The sequence below is a fragment of the Oncorhynchus kisutch genome, linkage group LG12 (assembly GCF_002021735.2).
Source record: "Oncorhynchus kisutch isolate 150728-3 linkage group LG12, Okis_V2, whole genome shotgun sequence".
NCBI lineage: Eukaryota > Metazoa > Chordata > Actinopteri > Salmoniformes > Salmonidae > Oncorhynchus > Oncorhynchus kisutch.
The window spans coordinates 14,240,089-14,252,493 of record NC_034185.2 but is presented as its reverse complement, the minus strand read 5'-3'; the positions used below and the strand labels follow the sequence as shown (position 1 = coordinate 14,252,493).

The 12,405-nt window shown below is 41.8% G+C and overlaps 1 protein-coding gene across 8 annotated transcripts; it reads right to left on the bottom strand.

Annotated features, from left to right (window-relative positions):
- Nucleotides 1-3,200: 3,200 nt before the first annotated feature.
- On the bottom strand, nt 3,201-12,206 carry matn3a (matrilin 3a). 8 transcript variants are annotated; one of them, XM_020496220.2, is made up of 9 exons: nt 11,897-12,194; nt 10,637-10,897; nt 10,412-10,552; nt 8,981-9,556; nt 7,579-7,716; nt 6,886-7,011; nt 4,445-4,546; nt 4,045-4,115; nt 3,201-3,967 (listed from the first exon to the last, which is right to left on the bottom strand). In XM_020496220.2, the coding sequence occupies exons 1-8, from the start codon at nt 12,060-12,062 to the stop codon at nt 4,060-4,062; spliced, it is 1,566 nt and encodes a 521-aa protein (XP_020351809.1). In that variant the 5' UTR covers nt 12,063-12,194; the 3' UTR covers nt 3,201-3,967; nt 4,045-4,059. The 8 variants fall into 8 exon arrangements, with proteins under 8 accessions (XP_020351809.1, XP_020351808.1, XP_020351807.1 ...); XM_020496219.2 differs by having other exon boundaries at nt 3,201-3,964; nt 10,412-10,897; nt 11,897-12,196; XM_020496218.2 differs by having other exon boundaries at nt 10,412-10,897.
- Between the last annotated feature and the right edge of the window lie 199 nt (nt 12,207-12,405).

The following is a 12,405-nucleotide window of genomic DNA, read 5'->3' as shown; positions in this document are numbered from 1 at the left end:
CTGAAGTAGTTACTGGGGTATAGACTGATGACAGCCTCTAATAAATAGCCTATAGAGAGGCATGTCTATAGGCACACAATGCACAAAAAATAAAGGTTGTCCTGGTAGGCAAGACTAATGCACAGCAGACCACAGAATAAACAGAAAACTAATACACTACCTATAACGAACAAGATGGGAGACAGAGAGCTTGTTTCAAGCGCAGAAGGTGTTTATTGTTAAAGGACCACAGGAGGCGGCAGGTAGCTGGGTCCAGGGGCAGGCAGAAGGTCATACACAGGGGGTCCAAAAAGGCAACAGTACAGTCAGGGAAAAGGCTAGTAATGTTGTCAGGGAGATCAGGCAATAGGTTGATAACAGGAAAATCCAATAGGCTAAAGTACTGGCAGGGAATAGGTGTCGTTAAGTGAGGCCGGCAAACACTATCACACACGGGAGGATTAAATTACAATGAAAACCAGCCCTCCAAATAGAAGTGTGTCACAAAGCAAACAATACCTCACAATGATGGGGTTCAAAGAACTGAACTAAATAGTGTGTGATAATGACATACAGGTGTGTGAACAGGGGATCAGAATTCAGGTGTTTGGGATCTGGAGAGTGAACTCTGTTCAGGGGATCTGTGTATTTGAGAATGTGAGCTGGAAAGTGGGCTGGAAAATGAGCTGCGTTCAGGGGATCTGTGTTTGAGAGTGTGAGTTGGAAGCAGGCGTTACACTACCTTGATAGAAAAGTAGTTATACTACTACTTTCAAATGCTGTGTCGATGCTCATTCAGCCATCACGTTTTTCATATTTGCTCTTTGCAGGTTGGCCTCAGTCTACACCGTAAGGAAGGATATGTGTGTGTGGGGTGGGGCACCCGGCAACTGGTGCATTTTTCCAGTGCCCCAAACATTGTTGTTTGCTGTGAGAATTAACACAGAGTGTCAAAGTCCACTCATGGTCTGGCAGAAACAGGGCAGGCATCAATCAGCCCCTCACCATCAAAGAACTGCGTTATAAATCAATATCACTGACAACTTACCATCCAGCCATAGCTGTAAACTGTTTGACAAACTGTTAGGCGTGTTGAATGAGGACAGGAAGAATCAGCAATACTTACATTATGGTTTTGAAATAAAATTATGTTTACCATCAAGGTTGAGGTCAATTGTATTTTAATTCAAGTTGGAAACTCAGTTAACTTCCTGAATTGAAATGAAATTGACCTCAACCCTGCATGACATCGTTGATGACTGGCTGAGGCGTTGCACTTTGTATTGTTTTGAATAGTAGACAGGGGAGAGCAGGCTTCCACTTAGGGGTATCAGGCTTTGGCTTAGTTTGGGTATATGTGGGTCAAAGGTTGAAGGTCGTGTCTTTGAGGGGTTCCATGTCAGTGTTTCCCTTAGATTTTAAAGAGATCCGTGCTGCACCACCCATGGCTGTCGTAAAACGTTTCCAAAGTTGGGTGTATGTGTGTGTGTCCTTGCATGTGGGTGTATGTATGTGCGTTCCCTCCCACCTAAGTATAAGGGAAACATTTTTACGGTTGCCACTGTTTGAACAAAGACTGTGTTGTAGACCGTGTAGCCACTGAAATAGCAAGCAAACAGAAAACAGCTGGCTAGTAAAATAATCCAAACTAGACCTGAGGTAAATGTTTGACTGAGTACCTCACACAGACATAACAGACAGATCAACTGTATTTCTCAGGTGATTCAGACAAATGAACAAATACTGATTCCAGACGGCAAATCTTCAGCGCCTTCTTCAGCTCTTTTAGCGATGAGCAATTTGCCAAAAGAACATGCGGTGACCCAGTTCCATTGAGGAGGAGCCGCAGTTCAAATATAGAGGTCACATGTGGTTGAAATAAGGTATTTGGAGGCACTTGTGCTAAATTAGTCCATCAGAACAAGGTAATTATAAATTCCATTGTACAACCACATTTCAACCGCATGTGATCTCTATTTGAACTGGGTCCTCTTCAATTGAACTGGTTCACGGCATGTTTGCACCTTGACCATTGCCAAAAACATCTGAAGGCACTCTTTGGAATGAATGTTTGTTTATTTCTCTGAATCAGCTGAAAAATATGGTTATTTTTATTGTAGGTTATAGTAAAGTTGCATCTCACTGAGATTCAGCAGGAACAGAATATTGTAAACTCTTTCAAAACTCCTGCATTGCTGGATCCATGAATGGAAGGATCATTCCCCTTCTTCCAATGCTATACGTTTCTGAAAGGTCTCACTGCTACCATACAGCCAGAGTACATTTTAACACAGTGTTAACATAAATATCGTTGCTGGACTTAAATATTTGCCTTCCTATACTGACACCTAAGCGTAGGGAGCTCAGGTTTATATAACAAATACCACATAGAGCTTCTTTTGTATCTACATGTAGTGTACAGAATTATAGCAGTATGTATCGAAAATGTGAATACCGGTATGTACATAAGTAATGCACTTGCTACCACCAGATAGTCACTAGTCAGAGTGCGGGTCAAACTTGGTGTGCTGCTAAAAACACGTGTGACTCTTTGTTTTGAATCTGAGATGTTGGTGTCATATATATATTTACACACACACACACACACACTCAGTTGCCAGTTTATTAGGTACACCCATCTAGTACCGGGACATACCCCCCCTTTGCCTCCAGAACAGCCTGAATTCTTTGGGCATGGATTCTACAAGGTGTGGCTTTCAAACTTTGTTCAATTGTGCCAGGAAAACATTCCCCACACCATTACACCACTGCAACCAGCCTATTCCGTTGACACCAGGCACGAAGGGGCCATGGACTCCTGCTGCATACACCAAATCCTAACTTAACGTGAGGCAAGAGGAACCGGGATTCATCAGACCAGGCAATATTTTTCCACCCCTCAATTGTCCAGTGTTGGTGATCGCGTGCCCACTGGCGCCGCTTCTCTTTGCTTTTAGCTGATATGAGTGGAACCTGGTGTGGTCGACCAATAGACCATCCGTGACAAGGACCGACGAGTTGTGCATTCCGAGATGCCATTCTGCACACCAGTTGTATTGTGCTGTTATTTGTCTGTTTGTGTCCCGCCTGTTAACTTGCACTATTCTTGCCATTTTCCTTTGACCTCTCATTAGGTTTTTAGAGGCTGTTAAGGAAACTGAACCATGGAGTACTGTTTCTTCTGGTCTACATTACTTTCAGAGGGAGAAACTAACAACTTGTAAAATACTGAACTTCCAATTTAATATTCATCAAGTAGTTCAATGGATAAAGGCACTGTGCAAAATAACTTCCTCTCCTGGTCTTGATTGTCACATATTCAGTACATTCGTTTTTTTATTCTGACGTACACAGCACACATGGGGGTGTACATTTTCCTCACATTATAGCGTTCAACATTTTGCACTGACACAACCTAACAAAAATACCTTATATGGCGGGCACAAAAAACAAATGACATATTTCTACCAGATTGGAAATGATCATATAGTATAACATTTCTAAAATCGGTTCAAATAAAACAAAATCTTAAAAGCACTGCCCCTCACTGACTGGTCCCTACTGAACATGATTTCAATTTCTCAATATATTTCAAAGAAACTTCCAAAAACAAATTTCAAATGTGTTAGCTGAAGCAGAGTTGATGAAAATTAATTAATACAATAGATGTCTTTAGCACATTTCTAAAAGGTGTATACCGTTATATACTGTAACGTTTCGTGGGAACCTGATGCTCATATATGGACAGACTGACACCATTAGCCCCCATAATTCTCTGATACAGTCCTGACCGAAGACCAATAGCTTGTTTAAAGAACCATGGACTGACATCATTTCCTTCTAGCTGTTGCAGTGTTGTTTATCCAAAGTTCCACTGTCTGTTGTTGTCGATATCCGCCGATGTGATGGAGGACAGCAGTAGTAGTACATGCCTGTGTTGCAGTGGTCCGTGACTGACGGCGGGGCCATCAGAGGTTGGCTGACCCTGCTGAGGGTAAACAAATACACAGAGGTCAGAGTTGGAAGGTTTCAACCTAGTCTTCCTTATAGGGAATTGTTACTTACTGTTTCTTCCTCAACTTAGACAGGTCCCAAAATGTTCTCAATCTGTTCCACCCTTCCTGTCATGTCAGCTAGTGAGAAGAGTAAAGGCAATTCTTTTTCCATGGTAAAACATTAGTTACATCTGAAAAACTCTTATTCATAACCTTTTCTTTTCATATACATATATATTTTTTTACAATTGATCTACAACATCAGATTATCCAGTTGACAAAGTAGCATTTGCTTCCACAAATCTAAACCGCATAATGTCATGGTAGATCATGCAACCCAGACCATTAATCATAAAAGGCATTCAAGATAACCCATGAATTGCTTTGAAGGAGGCATACCACTGAGTCTTCAGCCTATATTGAGTGCTGCGGTCAGTTATTTTCCTACTGTGAACTAACAGAAAGGATATGTCTGGCAGTGATCTCCTGGAGGGCGGCCTGTGTCTGCATCTGGAAAGCCAGTCTGGCTTCACACTTACAAGGGTCCTCCACCACCACCACCGCCTTAATCTCTTCATGTTGGGACAGAGCAATATGTCACGTTAGTGTTAAATATTACATAATGTATGTACATACAGTTGAAGTCGGAAGTTGACATTCACAGGTTGGAGTCATTAAAACTAGTTTTTCAACCACTCCACAAATTTCTTGTCAACAAACTATAGTTTTGGCAAGTCGGTTAGGACATCTACTTTGTGCATGACACGTAATTTTTCCAACAATTGTTTACAGATTATTTCACTGTATCACAATTCCAGTGGGTCAGACGTTTACATACACTAAATTGACTGTGCCTTTAAACAGCTTGTAAAATTCCAGAAAATGATGTCATGGCGTTAGAAGCTTGTTGATTGACTCAAATGATGTCAATTAGCCTATTGGAGGTTTACCTGTGGATGTATATCAAGGCCTACCTTCAAACTCAGTGCCTCTTTGCTTGACATCATGGGAAAATCAAAAGAAATCAGCCAAGACCTCAGAAAAGAAATTATAAACCTCCACAAGTCTGGTTCACCCTTGGGAGCAAGGATGCCTGAAGATAACACATTCATCTGTACAAACAATAGTATGCAAGTATTAACACCATGGGACCGTGCAGCCGTCATACCGCTCAGGAAGGAGACGCATTCGGTCTCCTAGAGATGAACGTACTTTTGTGCAAAAAGTGCAAATCAATCCCAGAACAGCAGCAAAAGACCTTGTGAAAATGCTGGAGGAAACCGGAACAAAAGTATATATATCCACAGTAAAACAAGTCCTATATCAACATGACCTGAAAGGCCGCTCAGCAAGGAAGATGCCACTGCTCCAAAACAGCCATAAAAAAGCCAGACTACGGTTTGCAACTGCACATGGGGACAAAGATCGTACTTTTTGGAGAAATGCCCTTTGGTCTGTTAAAACAAAAAGAGAACGGTTTGACCATAATGACCATCGTTATGTTTGGAGGAGAAAAGGGGAGGCTTGCAAGCCGAAGAATACCATCCCAACCGTGAAGCACGGGGGTGGCAGCATCATGTTGTGGTGGTGCTTTGCTGCAGGAGGGACTGGTGCACTTCACAAAATAGATGACATCATGAGGTAGGAAAAGTATATTGATATATTGAAGCAACATAAAGAAATCAGTCAGGAAGTTAAAGCTTGGTCGCAAATGGGTCTTCCAAATGGACAATGACCCCAAGCATACTTCCAAAGTTGTGGCAAAATGGCTTAAGGACAACAAAGTCAAGGTATTGGAGTGGCCATCACAAAGCCCTGACCTCAATCCTATAGAACATTTGTGGGAGGAACTAAAAAAGCGTGTGTGAGGACGGAGGACTACAAACCTGACTCCATTACACCAGCTCTGTCAGGAGGAATGGGCCAAAATTCACCCAACTTATTGTGGGAAGCTTGTGGAAGGCTACCTGAAACATTTGACCTAAGTTAAACAATTCAAAGGCAATGCTACCAAATACTAATTGAGTATATGTAAACATCTGACCCACTGGGAAAGCTGAAATAAATCCTTTTCTATACTATTATTCTGATATTTCAAGTTCTTAAAATAAAGTGGTGATCCTAACTGACCTAAAACAGGGAATTTTTACTAGGATTAAATGTCAGAAATGGTGAAAAACTGAGTTTAAATGTATTTGTCTAAGGTGTATGTAAACTTCCGACTTCAACTGTACAATAGATAACACCACACAGGAGGAGCCTCTCACTCAATACCTCCCAACTAATGTTGTTATACTGTTGAGTTCCATATACTAGTAGGGCTTGCAATTGTTCTTCTACAGACCAGGGTTGTGTTCAGTAGAGTACATCGTAGGAAAAGGTGTTTTGCACTGGAAAATAAATGTGTTCTTATTGGACTAGATCAGGTAGTGTCTGGAACATTTTCTCCCTACTAAACATGACCATGTACAAGTACTTTACCTACGTTCAACTGATCCTCTTTGATAGCAGTAGATATACCCAAAAACTAATCCCTTACCTATCCTGGTTTTGCTCTCGTGTTCTCTAGTAGGCAAGATGGACAGCACAGAGAGTTTGGTTCCATTTGCATGGCCATGACAGGAACACAATGCTTTGACAACGTTGAAGCAACCTAGCGAGTGTTACAAAGTGTTCGGCAAATGGAAAACCAAAGGTGAATCAAGTAGTAATATTGATTGTGCACCAGTTGGATTTTAAAAGCGGAATGAAGACTTATCATGTGCTGCTTATAAGAAAACAAACAAATTAGAGATCTTCTGTGATCACCATCCATAACGGGTCGAGCATCTGAGCAGACTCAACATAAAGTTCAAATTATATAAAGGAGGCATATTTAGAATACAACCACAGTTAGCCCACTGACTCTTACGTTTCAGAGTACACGTTTTCTGGTCCAGGTTCAAGATATAGCCCTTCCGACACTTGCAGTGATGGGACGCGTTGCTGCTGACACATATGTGCTCACAGTCGTGTCCCATGGCACAGGGGTCCACACCTGGAATAAGCCGGGGTTAAGGGAAGGAGCTGACAAGCTAGCAGTATGGGTACAATTTCATAGGCTGGCATCATATTTGAAACTGTTAGTTTGTATGCATAAGGATTCTGTCTAAGTAAAGGTGATCTGGGGTAGTACTCTGAAGAAGCCATACTATCAAACATACTTACCTCACTGTATGTAATGGTCATTTATAACTCATTTATTCAATTTCATTCCTGGATGGCAATTTGATAGAAACGCTCATTTGTGAAGATACCATAACAAACTGAAGTAGGATAACATGTTTTAAGTATATATACACACATGTATATATATATATATACATATATACATACACACACATATAGGGACACATTTTGCCATAGCCTGTTTGATGAAATTGTGGATGCAAAGGACACTTGTATTATCTGAGTTCCAGTGGCAATATTTGCAAGCTTCAAAAAGCTGTATGGAAGTATATATTGACATAGTGCCAGCTATATACTGTGGCTGGAAAGCTGTTGGACCATACACCTTCAATGAAACTCAGCCAAGGTCCTTTGCAAACATAGTGGGGAGGTTTACGTGTCTGACTCTGGGAACATGTTTTCTTGTCCGTGTTCAAGAGATACCCTTCCCGACACTCGCAGTGATAGGAGTTGTTGCTGCTGCTGCTAACACACATGTCCTCACAGTCGTGTCCCATGTCACAGGGGTCCCAACCTGGAATAAGTCGGGGTTAAGTGAAGCCGCCATCAAGCTACACACAAAGCAGCATGGGTACAATTTCATAGGGTGGTAAGTTTGGAACGGTTATAGCTTGTATGCATTCAAACGTGATCTGAAGAAGCCATATTATCAAACATACTTACCATATATAAACGCTGGTCGTTTATAACCCATTTCTAATCTCATTTCTCTAAGAAAACGTCATTTCTGTATATAGTATAAATAGCATAACAAGTATAGATACCATAGCAAAATGAACTAAGACATGTTTTTGAGCATATGCGTGTAAGTGCAGAAGGTAGAGACATGTTTCCATAGCCTGTTTGATGAAATTGTAGACGCAAAGACTGTTTGTTGTCTGAGTTTCAAGCTTCAAAAAGGTGTATGGAAGTATATCAATAGAATATTGAGATAAGGCCAGCTATACACTGAAGGACACCTAATGTGACTGGAAAGCTGGTGGACCATACACCAACTCAGTCAAGGTCCATTGCAAACATAGAAGGGGGACTGTTAACATAAAAAATAAATACATTTTAAAAACAATATTAAAATGTACACAACATTCAAGTTAATAAATATTAGAATGTTATGAAAAAAAGTCAATTTACTATTCAAAATGAATTCGAAGATTTTTAGAAGAGTATTCTGATAATTTTAAACAAAGCTGTACGATTGACAGATTCAAAGCAATCTGTGTGTGGCATGATGCTTTGATTTCTCATTGGTCAATCGTTAATGAGCAGTTACCTCTTCAATCACCTTGCACTTGTTGAAGGACCATCCTGTCTGTTACTAAAACTGAGGAACCATACCTGACTGTTCACTAGAGACCCAGATTGGCCAAAACTCTTGGGGCGGGTTTCCCAGACCCAGATTAAGCCTAGTCCTGGACTAAGAGGCACTTTCAATAGAGATTCTCCATTAAAATTGATTTTTAATCTGTGACTAGGTTTAATCTAAATGTGGGGAAACAAGCCCAGAGTAGACCAAATGGCCGAACTACTTTCCAATGGGCTGGAATCTAGTACCAGGGTAAATAAACCTTTAATCCATGTGAGGTGTGTTTTTTCTCTTTACCATTTGGTCAACGTATAATTTACACTTGAATAGAAAACCTAAGGATTCAAAATGAAGTGCTAAAGAGAAAACAGATGAAACCACCCCTGTAGGCGATACACGGTCCCTACACATTCTCGGACTAAAACCAACGTTTACGGTTTAGACTAGTCTCCTCCTCCACCCTGCTCAGTCATACCACACAGGGTCTCCCTGAATTTGGAGGTGAGCTTCTCGATGACGCCGTAGGTCTCCACGTAGAACACGTGGTCTTCCAGAGGGTTGCTGGCCATCAGCCGCAAAGAGGTCATGTCGGCTCGGTCCACCCCCACCGCGTAGATCTCGATGCCGGACCCCCGGGCAGCCGCTGACACCTCCTCCACCTGGTCCTGAGGACGCCCGTCTGTCACGATGATGGCCACCTTGGCGATGTTCTTTGACTTTGGCCGGGCGCCTGACTCTTCGGTGAAGGCCTCGGTCATGGCCGACTTGATGGCCAGGCCAGTCATGGTGCCGGCGGCGAGGGGCTCGATGCGGGTGATAGCCTGCTTCATGTTGGGCTTGTTCAGGTGAGCCTTGAGCAGGAACTCGATCTTGACCGTGCTGGCATAGTTTACCACGGCCACACGGGTGGCTTCTGGTCCCACATCCAAGGTGTCGACCATGTCGGCCAGGAAGATCTTGACCTTCTCAAACTCGCCGGGGCGCACGCTGCGGGAGCTGTCGATGATGAAGACCAGGTCCAGGGGACGGCTCCTGCACGAATTGTCTGTCGCTGGTGGCAAACCAGAAGCATTGCAGCTCTTAACAAGATGGCCATATGTTCACCAGTTTATTTCATACAAACTCATTTCATTGACACACACATGTAGCCCTAGTTTGTGGATTGAAAAGCGACATTCATTCATATTAGTGTCCATGAAGAAAGTTGAAACAATTCAGCTACACAAAAAAAAGGACATTTCTCATGGTTGTTTGGGGGATGCACAACTCTGGTTGCTTGAGTTATAGGATGAAAGAGGGGTTTGCAAGGCCATGAGTTGTGCATCATTTCAGTTAGACGGTTTAGAGGTTAGTTATTACAGTATATTATGCCTTTCATGGAGCCATACTGTATCCTTTCCCCTCTTAACCGTTCTTCTATGTCAATAGTTCAGGATTGGACTGTGAAAGGTCAAATTGAATGGCAAGGCTTCATTAAGCTTTGACATCCTAACTGATGCAGAATTTTAATTGATACTAGTATCCTTCTTTAATCATCCTGTTGTCAAAACTGATTCGTTTTTTTCCACAAAAAAAAAAATACATATATATCCTTCTAATGCAGTGAAAAGTATTTAAATGTATATCCAGTTCATAGTTTTTCTGTTCCAAATTATAAACTGCGGAGAACAAGAAAGTATTTTTTGACTTGTCCTGGAATGCTTCACCCCAGTATTGTATGGTGTTTTGTCATTATTAGATTGCAAATAACATAAATTCTGTCTGGTTGATTATGTGATGAAATTATCAATGAGAATGGTTGATTATGTGACAGTAGTCCTGTGCTATTATAAAATAAAAAGACAAGAGCTGACCTGGACAACTATGGATTGAATTGGTTGGGTAGGAAGGGAAACCTGGCTTCTACCTGTCTCCACACTGGCGGTGGTGATGACGACGCCGCTTTGGGTACTGACAGGTAGTGTTGGCGGCACGGGGGTGGTGGTCACCTCCAGTGGCAAGGTGGTCATCACCGGTTGCAATGTAGTCACTGATGGTAGAGTTGGAACTGTGGTGGGTAGGTACACCACAGGGGTCGTTGGCACCGTAGTAGGTTTAGGCTGTACCAGAGGTAAAATGTGTGGACATTTACCTTTGAATTTGTGGTGGTGGCTCACTGGTGGAAAAAAAACTTTAAACGGGTGGTGGTGAACTACTGGAGGTGAAAGGTCTTGGTATAGGTTGTACACCACCGGTGGCGCTCTGTGTTGGTAAGGTGGTAAGGGGACAGAGGATCTGGGGTAAGCCACGGGTGGATATAGAGGGCTAGGTTGTTGGTAAACCACGGGCAGGTGGATCCCTGGTGGCTGGTGGTGGTAGTGATAGCCTCTATGCCTGTATGCACTGGCGTGAACTAGGGGCCACCAGAGGAGGGGAGGAGGAGCGGTAGAGCAAATTAGTTAGTCAGCAAATGGGAAAGCTGTGAGTCTTTATGAATTATAGTTTCGAAGCGAGTTTGTATGAATGATAGTTATTCTTCGATGTGAGTTTGTATAAATTATAGTTATGGGTGTGTTGTTGATGTGAGAATGAACTCCGCTTGCTTTAAGAGTTAGCATGAGAATACTGATGAGTTTTTGAAGCATGAGTGACATTTGAGCTGGTAGCCGTTTGGCTCGTTTCGAACCAGCATAGAAGAATATCGCACTTATAAAATGTTATAAAATGTAAATTACTTACACATGCATTTAGTCTTGTAGCACATATAGATTTGACAGATATGGTATCGGTCTTATAAACTTGGATGTCATTGTTTAGCCAATAAAGCAAAATCAAGTATAATTAGTCCATTTTGAAATTGTATGGTTAAAAAAAGTAAATGTAAATCTATAATGAGTTATTGCCCTGTTGAACTGCATGAACATGGAAGGCATATGTCCAAGTACCTTAGTACACGTATTAGAATTTCCACATAGCAGACTAGGGTTGCAAAATTCTGGTAACGTTCCCAAAAGGAATCTCCAACCAGGATTTCTGGAAAACCAGGTTAAAAGTTACTGGAATTTTGCAAACCTATAGCAGACCGAATTATCTACAATTCAAGGAGTGGCTATAATGAAACCAATTGTTCCGTGCATATTTTACGCGATTTTTACGCACGGACACTTGGTTGGTTCCCAATGAGGAGAAGCATAAAATTATCGGATTAATCTCTCGTGGACAGACTACGAGTAGTTGGCACGAGATTTTGATCGGATTAGACAAATAATTTAATTCAAAAAGCTCTTTTCAATTTTGGCGGAAAATGTACTTGGCTAAACAATCAAGTGATATTCAGTGTGTATCATGACACAAAACACAAACACAAATAGAAAGGTGTATGGGGGACCGACACCTTTCTCTGAAAACCTACCTGAAGGAGCGAGGGTCCGCAGCGGTGGCCGGGCAATATTTCTACGTTGTGCATAACTTTGAGCAGTAACCTGCTGTGGATCGAATCCATTCAAACGGTACGTTCCGTATACATCAGACACGAAGAGGAAAAGGCAGTAGACGAGACTCCCGAATAAAGACTTCATTGTACCAATGTTTTCTTCTCACGTCCGTTGAAGTTCTTGCCAGTTTACCCAGTCAGCACAAATGTCTGAAACTCAAATGTTTAGGAGAGGGACTTGGAGGGTCAATTTGAAGACCACTGACTAAAGCACGTGCGTAATTATTGTCCAATCCAGATGCAAGACGGAAAAGAGCGCATTTTCCCCCTCCCCAAACCAAACACCATTTTGGAAGGGTCAGTGATGTGCAGGATCCTTGAAATGAATTGTTTTCAGGAGGTCAAACCAATAATCACTAAGCTATTTGATTTTTAATTTTAAGACCTCTTGAAGTATCTAAAACATATACAGTACCAGTCAAAAGTTT